Source organism: Spermophilus citellus (genome assembly GCF_964194105.1).
Source record: "Spermophilus citellus genome assembly, chromosome: 4".
NCBI lineage: Eukaryota > Metazoa > Chordata > Mammalia > Rodentia > Sciuridae > Spermophilus > Spermophilus citellus.
Genome location: NC_138185.1, coordinates 202,369,381 through 202,395,469, shown reverse-complemented (window position 1 = coordinate 202,395,469; position 26,089 = coordinate 202,369,381). Strand labels below are relative to the sequence as shown.

The 26,089-nt window shown below is 43.8% G+C and overlaps 1 protein-coding gene across 5 annotated transcripts in view; it reads right to left on the bottom strand.

Annotated features, from left to right (window-relative positions):
• The window catches only part of ADCK1 (aarF domain containing kinase 1), a 121,274-nt gene that overhangs the window by 79,567 nt on the left and 15,618 nt on the right, over nt 1-26,089 (bottom strand). For all 5 annotated transcript variants that reach the window (XM_081289933.1, XM_081289935.1, XM_081289936.1 and 2 more), the window contains one exon: nt 25,400-25,483. In XM_081289933.1, the coding sequence (XP_081146059.1) occupies nt 25,400-25,483 (84 nt within the window). The remainder of the gene's footprint in view (nt 1-25,399; nt 25,484-26,089) is intronic.

Sequence of the window (26,089 nt, the reverse complement as noted above, 5' to 3'; positions counted from 1 at the left end):
GTGTGTGTGTGTATGTGTAGATGCAAACTAAAAGTGGGGAAAACGAATTAGTTATGTAAGTTATAGAAGAGTCACACGTGAAGTACTCGATTTAGGTGAAGAATTGATAACTTGGAAAATTAAATGTGTAAAACACTTCATTTTACTGATAGAACACTATTGATTATAACAGGAACAGGTCAATATGGAGTATATTAAAATTATAATGATTCAGATTGATGAAACTAACTTTTTCTCAAATCCCTAATTTTTTATAATATAGCTATTGCCTTAATGATTTTTTATTTTTACATTGAGATATAATTCATACATCACAAAATTCATCATTTTAATGTATATGATCTGGAGTTTTTAGGATATTCACTTTATAAAAAGTGCAACTTTAAAACAAAAGTCTCTAGTCTTCATATAAATTGATCGGTACTTATTAATAAATAATAATGTTTGTGAATGTTCAAGCATTATGATTTTCCTATCATCTATATTTTACTAACACCCAAATCAATAATTTCATATAATAAAGTGAGGATCAAACTTAAATTACCAAATGCCTTGTCAGTCCAATGCAAGAATCAATAGTTCCTTGATTTATCATTTTCACATATTCTCTATAATCATTAGTCTATATTTGAATTGTTGATTCCCTCTACCAACACAGGATATAAATCTTGCTTGCATGGGAAACAAAATCTTGTCCATCACATGCTCTGTAATAGTGGTCCTCATAGTGAATGCACAGTCCTTTACAATGGCCTTTCACACACACATCACCTCCCCAGATCCAGGAAAGAGCCTTTGAGGTAGGGTAGGTACAGTCATTTTCCCCATTACACAGATGCAGGAACTGAGGCTCAAAAAAGTCTGGGCCTTGCCAAGATGATTCAGCCAGTAAACAGTAGGTCCAAGATTTCAGATTTTCAGTCATTGTCTTCTAACTCCAAAACCCTCTACCTTTCTACAAGACTCTGCCAACTGCCCACACTGTTTAACACCCTCCTGAGTTAGAAGAAAGGCAACCAGGTGCCCAGCACCTGCTAGGGGCCCTCTAGCCTCAGCTGTTTTCCAGCCTGGGCCACACACTGAGCCACCCCAGGCCTGGCCATGTCTGAGCTCCCTGGATCTGTTCCAGTAAGCAAACAATGACACTGAGATTAGGAACAAATCCATGAACATACAGGGGTCTGGAAAGCAGTCGTCCTACAAACAAACTGAGATGGGAAACTGCTGGGAGAAGGAAGGGAAGGAGCCCAGCAGGCCTGAGGGCTCCAGCAAATGGACAAGGCCAGAAGATGGTGCAACCCAAGGAGGCCAGTTTAGAAAGGGACCAGACACTGGCCACAGTGGGAAAGGGGGAACAATCTTCCATGATGGTCCCAGAAGTCCCACCTGGCATGGCGGGGCATTAAGCTGGCTCCTGCAGGACAGAAAGTCTACCTCCATCCTCTCCCCATCCACCACTTATTCAAGGCAATGGTGGGGAGGGCTCTCTGGTTGTGGAATGTGGATTATGACCAAAATGCTCCCCAGGACCATAGGCATCAACATATCCATCACCACCTCATATTTCATCACCCAAATACTGGGATTTTTTTCATCACCAAATTGCAAATTCTAGAAGTACTTCAAACCCAGAAGACTCTAGAACATTCCACAGGGAATGAAGAGAAGAAGGTGCCTCTAAAGGAAATCCTAAGAGATACTTAGAATTTGCAGAGAAAGCGAATATGGGAAGAGTCTATGTATGTTTCCAGCAAGAATCTAAAAGGACAATGCAATAGAAAAGTAACATTTTAACCGGCAATTAACAGTGATTAAGCACAGTAGTTCTTCTGTATCTGCAGTTTTGTTTTTCGTAGTCTCAGTTACTGCAGTCAAATGTGATCCAAAAAAAAAAAAAAATTCCAAAATAAATAGTGTACACATTTTCGACTGCATGCCATTCTGAATAGGGTGCTGACATTTCACATTGTTCTGCTCTATTACACCCCGGATGTGAATCATTCCTCTGTCCATTGGATCCATGCTTTACAAACTACCCACCCACTAGTCACTTTGTAGGCATCTTGGTTATCAGATCAACTGTCACATCAGGCTTGTATGTAAATAACCCTTATTTTACTTAATAATGATTCTAAAGTAAAAGAGTAGCTATGCTACTAGCAATTCAGAGATGGAAAAAAAAATCCTTAAGTTCTGTTAAGTGAAAAGGTGAAAGTTCTTGACTTAATAAGTAAAGGAAAAGAGTGCGTGCTGAGGTTGCTTAGATCTGCAATAAAGTATTTTAAGAAACACCACATTCACATAACTTTTATTACAACATATTGTTCTATTGTTGTTAATCTTGTACTAATCAATAAACTTCATCATTGGTATATTTATACAGGAAAAAAACAGGTATCTGTAAAATCCAGTACTACTGTGAGCTTCAGGCATGAAAACTGGAAGTCCTGAATCATATCCTCCATAGGTAAGGAGGGACTACTGCACTCACTATGTGGTAGGCCCCAACCGGAATATTTTTTACATGTATTATCTAATTTAATTTCATAACCACCCTATATAGCATGAAAAACTATTAACAGCTATTTTACAGATGAAAAAGCTTTGGCCCAAAAAGGTTAAATAACCTGGACAGGGCCCACAGGTAATTAGTGGCCAGAGCTAGGATCAGAACCCAGGCAGCTGAACTCCAAGACCACAATGGTCTCTAACCGTAGTGAAATGCTCCTAGGAATATCTGCACAATTCAGGGATGAGGTGGAGCTTAGCATGTTCAAGGCCCTGGGGTTAATACCCAGGTATCCCTGCATACCTCAGAAGAAAAGGTTTTGGCCCAGGCCTCAAGGAACCTGGATTCTAGGTCTGTCAACTACTGCCCCTACTTGTCTGGTCCTGAACAAATCATTTTGGCTTTCTGGACTTCAGCTGACTCATTTATAAACAGAGAGGTTGGACAAATCAGGAGTAGCCAGTGTGTGGCATCCATGCCTCCCCCTGGTCACCACACCCATGGCACAAATCAGACATCACTAATCAATCACCAAATGCACTCACTGAGCCCAGATGAAGACTCACTTATCACCATCCTGCATTGGGACAACCACTACTTACGGACAAGAGATGGCCGGTAAAACGTCCTTGTTTTCCCAAAGCTAAGATGGTTTCTAAGATGTATCCTGACTCTGAAAACCTATAACTCTGTAATTGGGCTTCTAAAGACAAATTTTTAATTTTAGCCCCAACTCCCAGTGGACTGTTGTCCCCGGGTCCCGGTCTTCCTGCTGCAGGACGGACACTGTGTTACACTGTGACATTATGCAGTCAGCTCCACTTTCTCCCCCACCCGCCATGAACCACACACCAGGCCAAGGCCCAATTTGAGTTAGTCAGACTGGATCCACTCTTAACATGGTCCTGGGGTCCTCTCTCCCCCTTGTTTCTATAAGGGAACCCAACTGAGGAGGGATGGAAGGCCAAAGCTGCTGACATATAGGATGGATGAAAGGGCACAGGTTCCCCTGCACTAAACACGTGTCTGCCAAAAGGACAATACTCTCTCATGGTGGTAGCACAGGAAATTATGATCACTGACAGGTGAGTTTCTTCACCTGTCTCTCTTTCTAGGATTAACAACTACTGTGCTTAATCACTGTTAACCACTCTAGAGTTCTTTGAAATGGGACAGATTCTAAATACAGATTCTGTTTCAGAGAGGTCCATCCTAATGGAAAGTCGCAGGAGAGAGGTATTTAGGAAGGGTAGTTGCTGGTGGCTGAGAAAACTGAATAAATAAAACAGGCTAAACAGTTGTCAGGGTTACTTGCATTTTACTAGGGAACAGAGTTGTAGGCCAAAGGAATTACTCTCTAATGGTGGAATTACAAGCAATCAACAATGATTGAGGGAGGTATTAAGCAAAGAAGTTGTTCCAGCATCCCTGAAATCCCAACAAATGAGTTAATGTGACTGTGCTCATCCTCGGCAAACAGCAAAAGGGCTGCAAATTCAAGGGATTAGTAACATTATTACTGGCAACTTCTGACTCTGCCTGTCAGTGGGCAAGCCTACCCCCACACAGACAAACCCGATGCCCACGGGAGCCCAGGACACGTACTCTCTGGGCTGGAAAGCCTCCATTTAGGAACTCAGTCGCCAGAAAAGCTGAGCGAACCCTTCCCTCCATCTGCCCCTCAATCACACGCACTGAGAAGATGCATAATTAATTTGTTCTCAACAGTTGCTCTGTGGCTGACAGAGTGAGGGCATTTCTAGAATGGCAATTACAGACCAGAAAAACAAATGTAAGGCCATGAGCAGCATAAACTATCCCGACAGCCCGATTCCCTTCCTTCCCCTCTCCGGCTTGCTCAGGCCACAGGCCCGGACGTGGGACAGGAGGCTTCTTCGTTTCCTCTCTGCCTTGTGCTCTTGGGGGCTGGTGGCAAGGGACAGAAAACAAATCCCTGAGAGGTACAGGCAAGGAGGCCCCTCTCTACTTGGAAAGAGCCAGAATAGGCCCAAAGTCCAGGTGCACTGTGACGGATGAACGGGCAGAGCGTTTGGGAACAACGGACCACATGCAGGAATTAGATGAAGTCAAAGGACTCTCGTTCATTTTGTTAATTGTGATAATAATGTTATGATTACTTAGAAAAATATCACTGACGTATTCTTAAATCACAGGTGAAATGCAGTGATTTCCACAACTGACTTTAAACTTCTTCCATAATAAATAAATGAAAGAAAGAATTATGGCATCATACCTAGGTCTAAGTGCCAGGTAGGAGTTCATCATATTTTCTATTCTCTGTGCTTCTTAATTACATTTGAAATTTTTCATATAGAGGTTTTGTTTTCCCAAAGACCCGACAGCAGATCCCAGCCCGCTGTTCCCAACCCTGCAACTGTGGCCCAGGAGACGCTGCGCTCCGCCCGTGCCCTGTTGTTCACTCTGCTCTGTCGCCATGGCCTCCTTTCAGGAGCCTGAACAAGCCCAGCTCACTGCCCCCCAGGACTTCTGGACTCATGGTTCCCTCTTGCCAGGACCCCGCCCTGCATGTGGAAAGGGCCACCCTTGTGGTTTGAGGCTCTGCCATCACTGTGGAAGTCAGGGCACTGCTCCCGTCCCCCTAAAATGCCCACTTCCTAATCCCTGGAACCCTCAGATACGCTGCCTTTCATGACAAAGAAAATCAGGTTGCAGAAGAAATTTAGGTTGCTAACAATGAAATGACCTTGAAATAGCAAGATTATCCTGGATGGCCCAGGTAGGCCCTGGTGACCACCACGGCTCTTGTCAGCGCAAGAGAAAGGCAGAATAAGGGGACCAGAGAGATGACAGTGTGAGGACTGGGCCAGGTGCTGCTGGCTTTATAGACAGAAAGATGCTGGGTGTGGTGGCACCCACTTGTGATCCCAGCCACTCAGGAGGCTGAGGCCGGAGGATCACAAGTTCAAGACCAACCTCGGTAACTTAGCAAGCCCCTGTCTCAAAATGAAAAAAATAAAAAAATAAAAAGGACTGGGCATATGTTTATATTTTTTTAAAAAAGTACTGGGAATATAGCTCCGTGGTAGAGCACCCCAGGGTCAATTCCAAGTACTATTGGGCGCAAGGTGGGGTGACAGGGTAAGCCAAGCCTCTAGAACCCAGAGAAACAAGGAAATGAAATCTCCTCCAGGAACATGGCCTTGCTGACACCTTATTTTATCCCAGGAAGAATCACTTCAAACTTCTGACCTCTGTAACTGTAATATAGATAATAAATGTATATTGCTTTAAGTCATTTAATTTGTGATAACTTATTACAGCAGCTATAGGAAACTAGCTGCCTTAAAAGTCTTAATTTTATTTTTGGACTGGTGCTTCCTCAGTGAAATCAGATGGGACAGGAGAGCAAGCGCTGGGAAGTTCAGCCCAGCTCCCAAGCAGGCCCTCCTCCTCTGTGGGTTCCTGGCTGCCCCAGGCCCACACCAGGCACCCTGGCTCCCCTCAGACTCCCCACCCCACCCTGAGATCCCTGCAGCTCTCTGTATTCTCCCACTGCCCTTCATCCCAGCAGGGCGCCTGGGTTCAAGCCTGGGAAAGATCAGGGTCACACAGGTGCCACTTGGCCTCCATCCGCATCCATGGCTAGAATTACCACAGCAAGCTCAAAAGGTAACAGGGCAGGGACTCTCACCCACCCCAATCTAGAACCCGAGCTTAGCCCAGAATCTCTTAAGAGACCCCCTCTCTGTGGGTTGAGGCAGGAGGGCCACAGGAAGGGAACCCAACTTCCAGCAGAGCCACATTTTCATTTTGCACTGGACACTGTACACTCCACAGCCAGCCCCACCTCCTCCTCCAGCAGTCTCCCCCCTTCCACTTGCTGGTTCTTAGATGACTACCTTCAGATTCAACTAGAACGTTCATATCAGAGAGCCCTTCCCCAGCCCCATGTCAGCTGCTCTTGACCCCATGGCTACATTTCTCTCCTTCAAGGCGCTTAGCAAGAGCTGAAATGATCTTGTTACTTTCCTCACTGATGCACTTAAAAGTATACACTGAGCCCACTTCAGGCACCACTGTCCTAAGTGCACAGATCTGGCAGCCGGCAAAACAGACTGAGCCCCTGCCCTCCTCATGCAGATGTTCTTATTGGTTCCATCAACTGTAGTCTCTTGTCCCCATAAAAATAGACCATTATAGGGCTAGGGGTGTAGCTCAGGGATAGAGTGCTTGTCTAGAACTATGAAGCTCTGGGTTCGAAATCCCCAGCACCATGCACACAAATAAAAGCTGTTATGCGCCCCGCACTCCACACAGTGGCCGGCACATAGTAGGTATTCAATAAGTAGTTGAGAATCAACTGGATATGTGAATGGTGGTTTAGATATTCCACACCGTGGCTCGGCACAGCATAGAGAAAGCCTTCTTCGTTGCATTGATGGTAGGGAGAGAATCTGTTCCCTACGAACAAAAATTGGAGAGGAAGAGAGGCCTATAGGCAAATTGGTGGGGAGAGGCTACACCCCAGTTCCCAAAGCACCTTGCCTGGAATCAGCCTCACGTATGTACTTCTGCTGTCAGACGACAGTGTATTTGTATATTTAAGTGAAGTTATTCTGCTCATTGGACATACGTCTCACATTCTACAAGGAAAAGTCTATTTTTAAAAAGTCTTGCTACACCAGGCAAGAGCTCTGAAGGTCGTTTTATTCAAGGAGTGGATTTTAATTTGGTAGAAAATAGCAGGTTGGGGCCAAGACAGGGAGAAGCAGGAAATCAAGAGCAGGCTATTAGGTGAGTGCTGTTCACAAACAGGCACTGCGACCACCCTCGCACCTGCGGAGGCCTTCCATCAAGCCACTGTTCCAGCCGGCCTTTCCTCCACTCCTGCCATCCTGCGACTCCCATGTTGGAGTTGTGGCCACTGAGGCAAGAGGAACACATCTCCTCTCAGCAGGTTGTCCTCAGAAACTCTGATCTCCTGAGTACACTAAGGTCTGAGAATTTTTGAGTTCAAGATGAAGAGCCCAGCCAGGCACGGTGGCACAGGCCTGTAATTCCAGAGACTCAGGAGGCTGAGGCAGGAGGATCACGAGTTCAAAGCCAACCTCAGCAAAAGCAAGGTGCTAAGCAACTTGGTGAAACCTGTCTCTAAATAAAATGCAAAATAGGGCTGGGGACGTGGCTCAGTGGTCGAGTGCCCCTGAGTTCAATCCCCAGCACACACACATACACAAAAGATGACTAGCTGAGAGGGTTTCAGGAGAAAAGGCAGAGGGCTGAGGGGATGGGCAAGAGGCTGGTTCCTCAGCACTTGACAAATGGCTCAAATTCCATATCACAACAAAGATGTCCACGCTGTGTGAACTGCTGGCCTAGGGGAGGCCCAGGAGCCACCCAGTCCAGAGGTGTGAGTGGGGGAAACACAGTGGTCATGGGTGCAGGGGCAGGAGCCACACCACATGGGGTTCAACTCAACTAGAGTGGGTTGAATGCAACCCCAAAAAAGATCTGCCCATGCCCTAACCCCTGAAACCTGCGACTGTGACCTTATTTGGAAAAAGGGCCTTTGCAGATATCATTAACAACTTTGAGACCATCCTGGATTAGCCAGGTGGGCCTAAAACCAATGACAAGTGTCATCAGAAAGAGAAGACAGAGGAAGATGTGGGAGAGAACAAGCCGCAAGGAATGCCTGGATCTGCCAGAAGCCGGAAGACAAAAAGGATTCTTCCACAGACCCCCCAAAATAGGACGGCCCCAACAGTAGTTTAATTTCAGATTTCTGGCCTCCAGAATCCTTCTCTATAGGAGACTACATGTCTGCCGTTGTAAGCCAATGGGGTGACTTGTCATGACAATCACAGGGAACTAATACACCCCATGGTTAGCTGTGAACTCCTGGACAAATCACTTAAATGTGCCTTGGTTTTTTCATCTGTAGAATGGGGATGACACAATGGTAGCTGACCCATAGAGTAGTTGTGAAGTTAAAGAGATAATACAGAGTCCTTCGCCCAGTGCTGTCCTCTAATTACTGTCCAGTAAATGTAAACACTTGTTCTTAGCATCAGAAGCCATCTTGGCTACTCCTCAAAACCATGACTTTCCAGGCCTCAACCCAGAATCACTAATAGTGCATCCAGCTATGGGGTCCAGGATCCTGCTCCCAGGTGACTGATGGCCTGACAGATTAAGAACCACCAGGGTGCTGTCACATTCTCACCTCTGTGCCAGACACTGAGGTTCTCCTGAATTCAGAGTTCACAATATCCTCACTAACCCATGCCAGTCGTAAGCTACCTTAACCACAAGGAAGTTCTTGCTCATGTCCACCCTGAATCCCTCATCATGTCACTTCACCTTGTTTCCCTTCACTCTCCTTCGTAGAGGTAGAAGCACCTAGTCCAGGCTGATGGGGAAACTACAGGGGTTTTTCAACAGCAAAGCAACCAGGAACAAGAAGCTCATGACAGTTAGTCTAGGACAGGCTCTGAGATGGGTAAGAGCAAGGGAAAGTCGGGTTTCTCCAGCCTCTGCCTCACTAAGTGCAGGCTAAGCTCAGGGTGCAGCACTGACTCTGAGGAGCAGAGCACTCTGCCCTCTTGCACCCCCCCCTAAAGAATCTGGTGGCAGGGACAGGTGGGAAACAGCCCTATGGCAGCAGGAAGCCAGCCCCATGCATCCAAGAAAAACACAGAGGTGAGGGCTGCAGATACACACACACACACACACACACACACACACACACACACACACACACACGGAACTGGCTGATGGCAGTAATCATGGCAATCAGGATGGAGAGACACCCAGGATGCAGCCACAGCCCCATCCCAGAAACCCAGAGGAACGTTTTGTTTCATTATAACCATGGTCTTTAGAAAGGGATCACTGCTTCAGAGCAGTAGAAGCAAATCCTGTCCTATCAGGCATCTCTGAGCCTGGACCAGTAAAGGAGATGAACAGGGTAAGCCCAGGGCAGAGAAGAGCTGGAGAGCATGGCCAAAGTCATCAGGGGAAAAATCAAGACAAAGGTAGGTGCGAGCCCGAGCCCAGCCTGGAGCCTGCTGCAGACAGTGCAAACTTGGTTCCCAACACGCAGCCCTGAACCAGTAACAGCAAGCAAAGGGGTACAAAAGGTGACTTCAGGCAGCACCCATAACACTTATTTGCATATGCATTAGATAGCCTGAGCGAGAACTGTCAAACCTATAATTTCACAGGTATTTTGCTTGAAACAAAACCAAATAAAGGGAAAAATCAACAGAATAAAAAAAATAGAAATACCTGAAGATCTGGTGATAGAGAGTGTGTGGCTATGATAATAAATTCAAGACAGTGCTTCTTCCTGCTCATGTAGGAAGAAGGCTGGAGTCAGGGAAATATGACCCAGGGGCTAAAATTGTATAGGTCAGGTATTATTTCTAAAATTGGGCAGCAAGTGCAAGGGTGATCACTGAATTACTATTTATACATTTTTCTTAGGTATAAAGAATACAGGTGGATAAAGAAAATGTGGTACATATACACAATGGAATATTACTTGGTCTTAAAGAAGAATGAAATTATGGCATGTGCAGGTAAATGAATGGAAATAGAGAATATCATGCCAACTGAGATAAGCCAATCCCCCAAAAAAACAAAAGCCAACTGTTTTCTCTGATAAGTAGATCTGATCCATCGTGGGGTGGGGTGATAGGGAAGAATGAAGGATCTTTGGTTTGTGTAGAGGAGATTCAGGGGAGGAATGGGGTTGTGGGGATGGGAAAGTCAGTAGAAAGAGACAGACATTATTACCCTGTATACATGTATGATTACACTAGTGGAGCGACTCTGAACCATGTATAGCCAGAGGAATGAGAAGTTGTGCTCCATTTGTGCACAATCTGTCAAAATGCATTCTACTGTAAAAAAATAAATAAATAAATGATTTTTTTAAATGAAAGAAAAGAATACAAGTATGCACAGGTATGGAATTTTAAAATACAGGGTATATGGAGATATGCAAAACATGATGCTGTTATTAGCCACAGTCCCTAGGCTAACAAGTCTAGATCAAACAAGAGGATAACTGGCCTCTCCTTGGTCATGTGGGACCTTCAGAGAAGCCACCACAGTGAGCCCAACCTCCAGTCACAACACATTTTCCCCTGCGATGACCACTGCTGCTGGCAGTGGGCCCCACCAAGACCATACAAGGCCCCATGACTGGCACTACAGAACTCTCCCAGAATCAGAAAGGCTTTGGGGTCAGGGCCACTGCAGAGAATTGCACAGGTTTGCAAGGCTCAGAAAGGTTTGGGTATCCAGGAAGCCAAAACAGAGGTGCTGGAGTCGACTCACAGACTGCCTCTCTCATCCCAGAAGCCTGATCCTTCGGGGACCCCACGAGAGCACATTCAACGCAGCTCATGCCCCTGCAGAAATTATCACAAACTCTGAGAAGGCCAGTGGCCCACGTGACAAGGGCTCGATTCCCCTCCTCCTCTGTGCAGAACACTCTCAGGCAAGCATCCCACGATGACAAATGACAGCAGCAAGATGAGAGGCACAGCGTGTGAAAACCCACTGAAAGTTTCCACGGCAGGCAGGCCGAGGGACAATGCACATGCAGAAGAACCACGGCCAGAGGGGGCCACCCTGGGACGCACCCCACCACCCCAAGCAGGGCTCCCGCTCACATGCCTACTGGCCGGGAGATAGTTACTATCAGGTCCAAAGCAGTGACTCCAGACAGAGACCAGAGCTGTCACCAAGACAAATCTGTCCTTCAGAGGCTGGCCACGCCATGCCTGCTTCCCAGCCCGCAGCCCGGACTGCGGGCGACTTGAGGGCAGATGACAAGTCTTATTTCCCTTTGCCCCCTCTGAAGCCCACACGCAGCACCTGGCACGCAGCACCTGGCACACAGCACCTGGCACGCAGCAGGCTCCGTTCAAGCTGGCTGAGGCAACAGATGATAGAAGAAGAATGAAGCAAAGTCCTGGATTAGAGAGGACAGTTCCCAGGTTCAGAGACGATTCCCAAAGAACCAGTTCCTTTTTGCAGAACAAGATCCTTACATGCTTTTTTTTTTTGGGGGGGGGGCAGAGGCAGGGTTTGAGGGGTACTGAGAATTGGACCCAGAGGTGCTTTACCACTGAGCTACACCTCCCAATCCTTTCCATTTCTTATTTTGAAACAGATTCTCACTAAATTGCCCAGACGGGCCTCAAACTTGCCTTCCTTCCACCTCAGCCTCCTGAGTAGCTGGGATCACAGGTGAGCACTGCCATGCCCAGCTAAAACTGCTTTTTTAATTACCTTCACTGGGGGAGAGAGAGTTATTTTTAAAGCTGGTGGTTGTTTCATAGCTGAAAAGTTGAAGTCCTTTCTTGAAACAAAGAGCTGGGCTCTACCAGTTCCTTAAGAGGAGCCACAAGTCCCTCTATTGGGGAATATAAATGTGAAATGCTTGTTGAACTAACTATTCGGCTGAATGATTAAATGAGGAAAGGAATTTCCAGAAGGAAGCTCTGGAGCCTTCTTTCCTCCTCACCTCTGCTTCCCAAGGCCACCACAGGCAGCAGCCCAGCACCCTGGCCTCCACTTTCTACCTGACCTGGTGCTTTTCCCCAGGTTGTAAGCAGATACACAAGAAGATGGCAGAGCAGAAAGTGCAAAGAACCAGAGACTGGGCAAGACCTGAATGTTCAAAATCAAGCATGGGATAAGAGGGGCGGCTACAGAAATCGCAAGCCCTCCCTGGAACTCCAGTTCCACACCTGTGCATTAAAGCACAAGCTAGCGGATGCCCACGAGATCTTTCTCAAATTCAAAGGAGCCACTGCAGACAGAGTCAGCACCACCCCCCCTCAGCCCTTCCACTCCTTCTCTGACCCATATCCTAGGGTCAGAAATGGAGTTCCTTTTGCCCCCACACACCCTACCATATCCCATGGTTCCAAAGGTTGACAGCATCTGACCCCTCCCCCTAAGTGCACATTTCACTAATGCCAAAATGAATGCCTCATACTCAAACCCAAAATTGTATGCTGCAACCAAGGTCAAGGATAAAATTTAGTAGAATCTGATGCGCACGAAAGGTTCTTACCCAAACCTGAGGTTACTTCCCCCTCACCAGGGCTGCTGGTGAACCCCCTGTCCCAAATGTTATGAAAGCATGTGGAGAGAGTCCCTTTGGGGGCCTGGTGCTGCTGACCTATCTCTCTCTCTCTCTCTCTCTCTCTCTCTCTCTCTCTCATCCCTCCCTACTCTTTGTGGGAGGGGGCACAATCTATTGGATTGCTGAGTTGGGAGAAGAAACAGATCCCACTTTGGTATCTGCTTAACCACAGAGCTCTGGCGTTCAGTTCTCCCCTGTCCTAAGAGGCTACCGCCATCTGAGAGCCTTGTCCAGCCACACCCTGTGCCTACTAAGAAAGTCTGTCAAGTTTGGGGGTGAAGTTCAGCAAGCCCACTTGATCCGGACCCAGACCACAAGCTCCAGACCAGGCACTTATCAGTAATAAAGTTGACATTCTGACCTCCACTTGCCAGCATTCTGTATCTGCTGGGTTCTGCCTCTCAAGCAAGCAGGGGAAAGAGGGTATTGAACCATTACCTCCTCAAGTTCAAAGGGGAAGTACTGTAGTAACCAACAAGACGCACACACGTAACCCTGACCTGAAGCAGCTCACCACAGGGACCCAGTGGTGGCCTACTTGGTAACAAGAATTTGAGTTCAGCCAAAGGCTTCACAGTCACAGTGTAGTCAAGGACCCCTTTGGTTGAGGAAGGAAATGGCATTCATTATCAGTCTCCATTCATTACCCCATCCTCCTCTTCCTCCTCCTTCTTCTTCTCTCCTCTCTCTCTCTCTCCCCCTCCCTCTTTTCCCCACCTCCATGGTCCGACATACAGTACAAGCTAAAAAACTATTCAATAATTGATACCTTTAAGCATCCTCATTCACTGAAAACTTAATAAAACTGTACTTGAGAATTTTCCATGATTCCCTCCCCTCTGTGCTACGAAGCCCGGCCTCAAGTCCCTCCATGAGCGGGTCCTAATTCTACTTGTCAGTATGCCCCCTCACTCACCGATACCAGTCCTCAGGAACACTGAAATAATCTCTGTTCATTGTGGACAATCCCCAAAGTCTTCCCATCAACATCAGCCAAAATCACTTTGTCCTCCGTGCTACGTGTTTCAATCATCCCCTCCTTTCCAAACTCCCCTTTAACATCACCTTAATTTGCCCATCCTCACCCTTTTTAAGTCACTCTCTATCCCTGTATGCCTCGGGGGTCTTGGCCATCCTAGCGTATACCAGAGTTACACAAATGAGTGAATATTTTATAGATAAATAAGATGCAGGTTTCTCACTGTCAAAGAAAGAAGTAACATAGAAGGAAAGAGAGAAAGCTAACGAGGACTCTGTGGCGTTGACTCGAATTGAAGATGTAAGTATGAACTCGGGGCTTTTTAATAGAAAGACGGATACCCGTGTATGTATGAGTTCACACACGTGCATGGAGATCCTCACTCTGGTTCCAGGAAGAGCCTGAAATGGCATCCTGGCGGCAACGAGCATCCCTAGCCTCCGTGTTTGGGTTTCTAATTCCCATTCTCCTATAATAGGTACCAGGGCTCCTTGGAAACATGACTGATTCCAGGGCTGAGGCAAGGAAAATACAAGACGAGCCTGGCACACCCTGTGATTCCGGAAAGTAATACAGTGCTCACCACACCATGGAGCACACCGAAAGGACACAGAAGTCAACCTAAGGAGCTCCCAATGACCAAAGTTGGAACCACATGAGCAACAAAATAAACAACTGTTTTGGATATAAAGGGTAAGGATTCTTTGGATTATATCTGGGATATACAACCTATGGAATATGAAAAATACCCATGAGTTCATCCAGATAAAAATATTTAAATAACTGGGGAAAAAGGAAAGCTCTTTCTTTTTTTTTTAATTTTATTTTTTTTATTGGTTGTTCACAACATTACAAAGCTCTTGACATATCATATTTCATACATTAGATTGAAGTGGGTTATGAACCCCCAATTTTACCCCAAATGCAGATTGCAGAATCACGTCGGTTACACATCCACAATTTTACATAATGCCCTATTAGTAATTGTTGTATTCTGCTACCTTTCCTATCCCCTACTATCCCCCCTCCCCTCCCCTCCCATCTTCTCTCTCTACCCCATCTACTGTAATTCATTTCTCTCCTTGTTTATTTTCCCATTCCCCTCACAACCTCTTATATGTAATTTTGTATAACAATGAGGGTCTCCCTTCATTTCCATGCAATTTCCCTTTTCTCTCCCTTTCCCTCCCATCTCATGTCTCTGTTTAATGTTAATCTTTTCTTCCTGCTCTTCCTCCCTGCTCTGTTCATAGTTGCTCTCATTATATCAAAGAAGACATTTGGTATTTGTTTTTTAGGGATTGGCTAGCTTCACTAAGCATAATCTGCTCTAGTGCCGTCCATTTCCCTGCAAATTCTGATTTTGTCATTTTTTATTGCTGCATAGTACTCCATTGTGTATAGATGGCACATTTTTTTTATCCATTCATCTATTGAAGGGCATCTGGGTTGGTTCCACAGTCTAGTTATTGTGAATTGTGCTGCAATGAACATCGATGTGGCAGTATCCCTGTAGCATGCTCTTTTAAGGTCTTCAGGGAATAGTCCGAGAAGGGCAATAGCAGGATCAAATGGTGGTTCCATTCCCAGCTTTCCCAGGAATCTCCAAACTGCTTTCCAAATTGGCCGCACCAATTTGCAGTCCCACCAGCAATGTACAAGTGTACCCTTTTCTCCACATCCTCGCCAGCACTTGTTGTTGTTTGACTTCATAGTGGCTGCCAATCTTACTGGAGTGAGATGGTATCTTAGGGTGGTTTTGATTTGCATTTCTCTGACTGCTAGAGATGGAGAGCATTTTTTCATGTACTTGTTGATTGATTGTATATCCTCCTCTGAGAAGTGTCTGTTCAGGTCCTTGGCCCATTTGTTGATTGGGTTATTTGTTATCTTATTGTCTAATTTTTTGAGTTCTTTGTATACTTTGGATATTAGGGCTCTATCTGAAGTGTGAGGAGTAAAAATTTGTTCCCAGGATGTAGGCTCCCTATTTACCTCTCTTATTGTTTCTCTTGCTGAGAAAAAACTTTTTAGTTTAAGTAAGTCCCATTTGTTGATTCTTGTTATTAACTCTTGTGCTATGGGTGTCCTATTAAGGAATTTGGAGCCTGACCCCACAATATGTAGATCGGAGCCAACTTTTTCTTCTATCAGACGCAGAGTCTCTGATTTGATATCAAGCTCCTTGATCCATTTTGAGTTAACTTTTGTGCATGGCGAGAGAAAGGGATTCAGTTTCATTTTGTTGCATATGGATTTCCAGTTTTCCCAACACCATTTGTTGAAGATGCTATCCTTCCTCCATTGCATGCTTTTAGCCCCTTTATCAAATATAAGATAGTTGTAACTTTGTGGATTAGTGTCTGTGTCCTCTATTCTATACCATTGGTCCACCCGCCTGTTTTGGTACCAGTACCATGCTGTTTTTGTCACTATTGCTCTGTAATATAGTTTGAAATCTGGTATCGCAATACCGCCTGATTCACACTTCCTGTTTAGAATTGCTTTTGCTATTCTGGGTCTTTTATTTTTCCATATGAATTTCATGATTGCTTTATCTATTTCTACAAGAAATGCCGTTGGGATTTTGATTGGCATTGCATTAAACCTATAGAGAACTTTTGGTAATATCGCCATTTTGATGATGTTAGTTCTGCCTATCCATGAACAGGGTATATTTTTCCATCTTCTAAGATCTTCTTCTACTTCTCTCTTTAGGGTTCTGTAGTTTTCATTGTATAAATCTTTCACCTCTTTTGTTAGGTTGATTCCCAAGTATTTTATTTTTTTTGAGGATATTGTGAATGGAGTGTTTTTCCTCATTTCCGTTTCAGAAGTTTTGTCGCTGATATACAGAAATGCCTTTGATTTATGCGTGTTGATTTTATATCCTGCCACTTTGCTGAATTCATTTATTAGTTCTAGTAGTTTCTTTGTAGACCCTTTTGGGTCTTCTAGGTATAGAATCATGTCATCTGCAAATAGTGATAATTTAAGTTCTTCTTTTCCTATTTTTATACCTTTAATTTCTTTCGTCTGTCTAATTGCTCTGGCCAGTGTTTCGAGAACTATATTGAATAGAAGTGGTGATAGAGGGCATCCCTGTCTTGTTCCAGATTTTAGAGGGAATGCCTTTAACTTTTGTCCATTCAGAATGATGCTAGCCTGAGGCTTAGCATAGATAGCTTTTACAATGTCAAGGTAAGTTCCTGTTATCCCTAGTTTTTCTAATGTTTTGAACATAAAGGGATGCTGTACTTTGTCAAATGCTTTCTCTGCGTCTATCGAGATGATCATATGGTTCTTATCTTTAAGTCTATTGATGTGGTGAATAACATTTATTGATTTCCGTATATTGAACCATCCTTGCATCCCAGGGATGAATCCTACTTGATCATGGTGCACAATTCTTTTGATGTGTTTTTGTATTCAATTCGCCAGAATTTTATTGAGGATTTTTGCATCTAGGTTCATTAGAGATATTGGTCTGTAGTTTTCTTTCTTTGAGGTGTCTTTGTCTGGTTTCGGAATCAGGGTGATGTTGGCCTCATAGAATGAATTTGGAAGAGCTCCTTCTTTTTCTATTTCCTGAAATAACTTGAAAAGTATTGGTATTAATTCTTCTTTAAAGGTTTTGTAAAACTCCGCTGTATACCCATCCGGTCCTGGGCTTTTTTCTTGGTTGGTAGTCTTTTGATGGCTTCTTCAATTTCATCCATTGATATTGGTTTGTTCAAATTGTGTGTATCCTCCTGACTCAGTCTGGGCAAATCATATGTCTTAAGAAATTTATCGATGTCTTCACTATCTTCTATTTTATTGGAATATAGGTTTTCAAAATAATTTCTAATTGTCTTCTGTATTTCTGTAGCATCTGTTGTGATATTGCCTTTTTCATCCCGTATGTTAGTAATTTGAGTTCTCTCTCTTCTTCTCTTCATTAGCATGGCTAAAGGTCTGTCGATCTTATTTATTTTTCGAAGAACCAACTTTTAGTTTTGTTAATTTTTTCAATAGTTTCTTTTGTTTCAATTTCATTGATTTCCACTCTGATTTTCATTATTTCTTGCCTTCTGCTACATTTGCTGTTGTTTTGCTCTTCCTTTTATAGGGCTTTGAGATGAAGTGTGAGCTCATTTATTTGTTGGTTTTTTCTTTTTTTTTGAGGAATGACCACCAGGCGATGAATTTTCCTCTTAAAACTGCTTTTATTGTGTCCCATAGATTTCGATATGTTGTGTCTATATTTTCATTTATCTATAAGAATTTTTTGATTTCCTCCTTTATGTCTTCTGTAACCCATTGATCATTCAGTAACATATTGTTCATTTTCCATGTGATGTAGGATTTTTCCTTCCTTCTTTTATCATTGATTTCCAGTTTCATTCCATTATGATCAGATAAAATGCAAGGTATTATCTCCACCCCTTTATATTTACTGAGGGTTGCCCTATGGCATAATATATGGTCTATTTTTGAGAAGGATCCATGTGCTGCTGAGAAAAAAGTATATCCATTTGATGATGGTTGATATATTCTATATATGTCAGTTAAGTCTAGGTTATTGATTGTGATATTGAGTTCTATAGTTTCTTTATTCAACTTTAGTTTGGAGGATCTGTCCAATGGTGAGAGAGGTGTGTTGAAGTCACCCATAATTATTGTGTTGTGGTCTATTTGATTCTTGAACTTGAGGAGAATTTGTTTTATGAATGTCGCAGCACCATTATTTGGTGCATAAATATTGATAATTGTTATGTCTTGTTGGTGAATGGTTCCTTTTAACAGTATATAATGTCCTTCTTTATCCCTTTTGATTAACTTAGTCTTGAAGTCGATTTTATTCGATATGAGGATGGCCACCCCTGCTTGCTTACGAGGACCGTGTGCATGGTATATTTTTTCCCATCCTTTCACCTTCAGCCTGTGTATGTCTTTTCCAATCAGATGTGTCTCCTGGAGGCAGCATATTGTTGGATTTGTTTTTTTAATCCATGATTCCAGCCTATGTCGCTTTATTGGAGAGTTTAAGCCATTAACATTCAGAGTTACTATTGATATATGGTTTGTACTTCCATCTATGTTTGATTATTTATCCTTTTTTTAAAAAAATTTAGTTTGTTTCTCCATGATTATCTTTCCCCTCGCCCTCTGTCTTTACTGAGGCAGTTCCCACTGATGGTTTTGGTTATTGTTTTTCATTTCTTCCTCATGTAGTGTTTTGCTCAAAATGCTTTGCAATGCTGGTTTTCTGGCTGCATGAAAGATTTTTATTTCGTTGTCATACCTGAAGCTTAATTTTGCTGGATACAGAATTCTTGGTTGGCATCCATTGTCTTTCAGTGTTTGAAATACATTGTTCCATGACCTTCTTGCTTTCAGTGTCTGTGATGAAAAATCCGTTGTTAACCTTATTGGTTTACCCCTGAATGTAATCTGTCTCCTTTCTCTTGTAGCTTTTAATATTTTCTCTTTGTTCTGTATATTGGATATCTTCATAACAATGTGTCTTGGCGTTGGTCTACTGTGATTTTGTGTGCTCGGTGTCCTGTATGCATCTTCAATTTGTATATTTGTTTCCTTTTTTATTTCTGGAAAGTTTTCTGTAATTATTTCATTCAGCAGGTTACTCATTCCCTTGGTTTGAATCTCTGTACCTTCTTCTATCCCGATGACTCGTAAGTTTGGTTTTTTTATGTTATCCCATAACTCTTGGATGTTTTTCTCGTGATTTTTTACCAGCCTTTCTGAGTTGGCTAGACTCTTTTCAAGATGATATATTTTGTCTTCATTATCTGACGTTCTGGCTTCTACTTGCTCCACTCTGTTAGTGATACTCTCAATTGAGTTTTTAATTTGGTTTATCGTTTCCTTCATTTCTAGAATTATTGTTTGATTATTTTTTATAATCTCTATCTCCTGATAAAGATGCTTAACTTCTTCTTTTATCTGTTTATGTAATTCATTCTCAATGTGTTCTTTCGCTGCTTGAATTTGCTGTCTCGTATCCTCTTTAAGGTTCCATTCCATCTGTCTAAGGTGTTCCTTGAGTTCTTTTTTTTTTTTTTTTTAAAGAGAGAGTGAGAGGGGGGGGAGAGAGAGAGAGAGAGAGAGAGAGAGAGAGAGAATTTTTTTTTTAATATTTATTTTTAGTTCTCGGCGGACACAACATCTTTGTTGGTATGTGGTGCTCAGGATCGAACCCGGGCCGCACGCATGCCAGGCGAGCGCGCTACCGCTTGAGCCACATCCCCAGCCCACCTTGAGTTCTTTATATGACCATTTTTCTGATGACTCTAGGTCCTCCTGAATATTTAGGCTGTCCTGCATTGTTTGTACTCCTTTTCTTCCTTGCTTTTTGAAGCTGCTCATGTTACTTCTTGTTCTGTTTGACTGCTGAGTTACTGTTTACTCCTATAAATTTATTAGATGCTTGGGAGGAAAGGTATTAGAAGGGAAGGGAAGAAGTCACTAAAGAGAATGAGAGTAAGCAGGTAGAATTCAAGGAAGGGGGGATAAGAAAAATGAAAAGACAAAAGAAGAAAAAAATAGGAAATAAAAAAAGAAAAAAAATTTTTTTAAATAATAATAATAATAAAATTAAAATTAAAATTAGAATAAAAAAATTTTTAAAAATGTAAAAAAAATTAAAAAAACAACAAGAAAAATGAAAATGAAAGAAAAACCCAAATCAAAAAAAAAAGAGAAAAGAAAAAAAGGAAAAAAAAAAACTAATAAATGCAGTCTTAGAGTTTGATTAACTTCTCTTCCAGTAGGTGGCACTGTGCCCACCAGGTCAAGTTTCTCCTGTCAATACGCGGGAACCAATCACTGTGCACCAGCTCCTCCCAGACTGGGCGAGTCTCTAATCCTGAGTGTCTAGGGTCTCCTCTTGTGTCTAGTCACTTCCCACTTTTCCTCTGGCCAGGCCCCTCTCACGGGTGCCGCTCATCACAATACTGGCTACACGCCAGGTCTGCTGCTCCCAGGAGCCCTGTTTTCATGAACGACTGGGCACACTCTTCCAGTTTGCCATTCCCTCAGACCCTAAGTTTGTAGAGCTTGGGGCTGAGAATCCTCAGCGAATTTTACTTGCCCTCCGGTAGCCACGCCCCCAGTAGCTGGTGCAAGAGACCTCAGCAGTCAGCCCTGGTGGGAGCGGCAGTTCCGCGCCACGGGTCCCGCGCCACCTCTGATTCCCTCGGGCTGGCTGTCGCACTCACGGGAGAGCTGGGAGGGGCCCTTACGGGAGAGCTGGGAGGGGCCCTTAAGGTTTCCCCGATGTGTGGAGAGGGAAGGCTAGGGAATTACATACCTGTAGCTGTAGGTTTCAATGAAGTTATCCCCTCCGCCACAGTCTGATGACGTCAGTTCTCTGCCATAGTGGTATCTCTTGCAAATGGCGACAGTTCGTTTCCCTTTGCCGGGTGACCAATGCAACGGGTGGGTCCTTACTGTTTCTCCCAAGCCCCGTTTCAAACCTGTGGCCACTACCTATGAAGGCTCAGTAGGCATTTACCTCCGTAGGATGAGAAGGGCTGACCAGTTGTTTCAGCCGGATGGATTAGTGCTGAGTCACAGCTGTTTGTCTGCGGGAAGCAGGCGAACGGGAGCTTGAATTCAGCCGATCCGGGCTCAGTGTGTGTTCTGAGAGGCCCAGACTGTTCGCCCCAGATCCACGTCAGCTCAGCATTGCCTAGTGATCCTGAGCAAACAGATTTAGGTTGTTTATGACTCCCTATGCCTGCACAGCTGAAGAGGTCAGAGACTTGATCTCTCTGCGCCCGCCGCCATGTTGGAATCTCAGGAAAGCTCTTTCTTATAGAAGAATTTTTCCAATGAATAAATGGGAGAAATAGAAAATCATTAATTTGTCCATTAAATGATAAGGAGCCACCAAGGCAACCCTATGTTTCTGGATCTCATCTCCAGAGTAAATGATCCACAATGTCTGAGTCAATAAGTTGTCTCCTCTCCATTTTTACAAACTCAGATGGAGCAAAGGTCACTGCCACTATTTTGTAATTAAGGAAGCAGAGGTGCTCGACCATGACCTAGGAGCTAAAGGACCCAGCTCGAGGTCCAAAATGGTTCAAATACAACCCTGAATTTTATTTCTTCTCTTGAGTTACTGGTTCTTCTGTGATCTATCAAAATTCTAATCATGTTTCAAGATCCAGCATACTTCTCCAAGAGTCCCCAGTGTTATTGGAACTCATTTGTTTGCAGTTAAGGGTAAACCCAAACTACCTTAATCAAAAAAATAAGAAATTCCTGGCAGATACAACTGTAGGGGATAGTGGTAGTCCAGCTACAGGTTCAGGAAGATCTAGGGACTCAACTGTCTTTGAAATACCAGCTCCATTCATAGATGGGCTTTCCCTTCATAGTGACAAGACTGTCAGCAGCTCTAAGCCTACATTCTATACTTTCAATTAACCCCACAGAAAAGAGAGAGATGGTATTCTTTAAAAAAAAAAAAAAAAAAAGTCTTAGACCTGATGTTCACTGGCCAAAACTGGCTCAAATGCCAACTTGCATCAATTTCTAGAGCCCAGCAGAATGAAATCTACCAATTAATTAACTGCCTAACAAGAGTGAGGTGAATCCTACTGAAATGTGATATAGTGTACATGAGAGAGGCTGATTCTCCAAAGGAAGTTTTGGATGCTGTTCCCCACAATAAGAATGGATCCTCAGCTGCAAAATTAACAAATGTCCACTCCATTTCAACCCCTTGGTCAGAATCAACTCTATCCTGCAACCTCCCATTCTCTGCCTGGACATCTACACCGGCAATGACCTCCTTCTGCTTTATGGATGGATCAGGTCCCACAAGTCAGTTTATGAGCATCCTGGGCATTAGAAATCTAGTTCTCCAAAGCACCTGAGCCCCTTTTCTAACCCCCAGGGGGTTAGTAAAGTGCCACAGTGCCCCTAGAACCTACTTCTTCACGTAGGCTCCCCACCCTCCTGGAGCAGAGCTACATCAGCGAGAGCCCAATCCGCCAATGCCAACCTTGAAAGTGCTTCTCGAAGTCACTGCCTGTCTCTGTGACAAACCCTGGAACTTGGAGATGCTTGACAGGTGAGATAATTATGTTTTATCTTTTGCTCATTCTTTTATCAGCCATGATGAGAATGGATAAGCATCCCGATGGAAGAAAACACTCCCACAGTATCTTATCCTGCTCTTTTTTATGCCAGCCAGTTTCCCCTTCCCAGGCACAACTCCTGCACACCAGCCTATACCCTGTTATCTGGTGTATCCAGCCACCACGTGCTGCCCTCTCATCAAATGCCAGGCTCCACTTTCCTTACCACATCCCCAAGCTGTCAATTTCTCCAGGAGCTGTGGCACCACTGTCTTTCAGGTGACCTACACACTGACAGTCAACTGTCTTCACAACAGTCAGCACTGCCCTCTCTGCACAGTCTCCAAGGCAGAGACCTGACCTGGGTCTTGGCCCGGACCTCTCTGCAGAATGTCATTCTGGTGTGTTCCAAGGTTAGATGGAGAAAAGAGATAGGAAAGAGCAGAGGGCATTAAGTCTCAAAGGCAGGAGCTCCTAAGTGCTCCAATAAAACCAACAGTTCGAGCTGGGGTTGTAGCTCAGTAGTAGAGCACTTGCCTAGCATGCATGAGGCACTGAGTTCGATCCCCAGCACCACATAAAAAGTATATAAACAGTCAACCAATTCATGATGCTTAAAAAAAAATAACAGTTCATTCATTCATTTGTTTTATACCTTTTACTGAGAACCAGCTGTGTCCAGGGTACTCACGAGTAATGCAGACCTGAAGATACAGCACAAGAGTCTCTGTCCACAGAGTACCTTCTGAGACATCAGACTTGTTTTCATATCGGCTTTACATTTTGCAAGGACTGTCTCAAGCATTATCTACATAATCCTCAGTAAGTGGTATAAGGATCTCTAGTTTAGACACAAGGGAAAGGGCCATTCCAAAAGGCTAGATGACCCTCCCAAAGACACAGAAAACTCAGGTGTCCTGACTACAAACCTTTTACTCTCTCTGGAGCTTCTCCAAAGGCAAGGAACTAGCAGGGCATAACCTGACACTGAACCAGACATTAAATTGACTCAGTCCTAAGCATCGTTGCTAAAGATAGAACATACAAAAGAAAAGGCCCAAAACTTCACCAAAGGAACCAACAGTCTAAAGAGAGAGAACGACATGTAACCAACTATCATCTGTGGCAGGAATAAAGATAGAGTGATTATATGAAAATAGGAAGATATCTCTAGAAAGACACACAAGAAGTAATGATTGCCTCCAGATAGGAAAATTGGGTACCTGAAGAACCAGGGTAGAAGGGTTATTTTGTCTGTTTCAAATATTGTGTATTTTGAATTGTGTGCCATTTATATGTACTTCCCATTAAACAACACTTTGAGCATACAATCGGCCAAATCTTGAATACAGAAAATTCTACATGATAAATTATCTAGCTTCTTCAATAAGCAAATAGCTAAATACAAAAATAAATAAATAAATAAATAAGGGAGGGAGAAGAAATGTTATAGACTTTAAAAGAGTTAGGAAATGCCAACCAAATGCAAAACATGTACCTTGTTTGGATCCAGACTGAAACAAAATATTTACTCTATTTTATGTGTAACTAAAAAGAAAAAATTAAATTTAAAAAAACAGGTATTTGGGGGACAAGGGAGTTTTGAACATGAATAGCTGTTAGAGGCTATTAAAGAATTGTTAATCTTGTTAGGTATGATCACAGTATTGTGATTATGTTTTTAAAGGTTCTTATCTATTAGAGATGCATACTGAAGCATTTACAGATGAAACAGTATAATTTCTCAAGCTGGATCACGGTTCCACAGGAGGTTATTATACTATTTTCTCTTCTCTTGTGGAGGGTTCTCATTTCCATAATGAAAAGTTTAAATAAAAATTTAAAAATTGGGCTGGCTCTGTAGCTCAATGGTAGAGTGCTTGCCTAGCACGCGTGAGGCACTGGGTTCGATTCTTAGCACCACATAAAAATAAAATATTGTGTCCACCTACAACTCAAAAGTAAATGATTAAAAAAACTAAAAAATTAATTATCCCATCCATATAGTATGTCTGAGAAGGAAGGCATCATAGAGAGGAGATCCAAACTCAGTCCAGAAAGAGGACTAGTAATTTCCTAAGGGCAAGAGGGCATTCCAGCTAAGGAGACCACCGAACAAACATATGAAAATCTATCCAAACCTCTCTCTGGGGGAGCAATGTATGTATGCTTGGCTTCAGGCTCAACCTACATTCCTCCCCTGCAAAATCCCTCTTACTTGATCCCCCAACTCTCTGGAGTATCCAGATGAAACATCTATGTCAACTCCCCAGTTCCAAGTGAGGAGAGAGATCCTGAGATTGACAGCTCCACTTCTCCAAGTGGCCCCTAAGAAGTCCTCAGAGGACAGGGAGCAAACTGACCTCTTTCAGTTGGGTTTTGCCTAACAAAGCAGTTTAGAAGCAGCTGAGTTATCCCAGGGACAGAGCCTACATCCCTCCTGAGTCATCCCCCAAAGCACCTCCTAGCTAAGAGCCAGGGGACCCAGCAAGATGCAGGTCTGGCAGCCATACTGATAGGCACTACAACACCCCCACATGGCAAATAGTCCCCACATCAGTACCGTCTGTCTTCTGCCACCTCCAACTGCCTACAGGAAGCTTACTGGCTGTGCAGTCACTTCAGACTTATCCACCTGGCTCAGACGGGTCCCATTGGTCCCTTACCTTGGATCGCAGCTGCAAGTACTCCTCTGAGCCATAGGGAACACTCCTCAGGGAGGTGAGGTAGTCAAAACTGATGACAGCTGTCTGTAAACCAAGGGAGGGGAGAGCTTAGCACTCAGACAGCACATTCTGCTCCTCTGCCCCAGCCCTGCAGCTGCAGCCCCTCACATGGGCTGCTAGGTCTGCAGGAAGGGCCGGTCCCACCCTTCAGATGCTCTGCCCCCCAATCTCAGCCTGGTTGGTTTCCTCCTGATTCAGAGCTCTCCACAAAGCCCCATCTGCAGAGAGGCCCAATCTAAGGTTGCCCCATCCACCAGGAACTCTCAACTCTTTCTTATAATAAACCATCACCTAAAATTATCCTGTTCATGTTTCCTTATTTATGAACTGTTTGAATTTAAGCTCTATAAACACCAGGACAGGTCCTTCCTGTTCATCATGGTACCCCTGGGTTAGTCAGCTTATCATTGTTGTGACCAAAATACTTAACAAGAACAACTTAGAGAGAAAAAAATTATTTTGAGCTCCAATTTCATAAGTTTAGTCCACGGTAGACCGACTCCATTGCTCTGAGCCCAGGGTGAGGCAGAACACCATGGCAGAAGGGCATGGTGGAGAAGCATTGCTGCCCTCATGGTGACCAAGAAGCAGAGAGTGCAGGGGGCTGAGGGAAGAACCCATCCAGGGCAT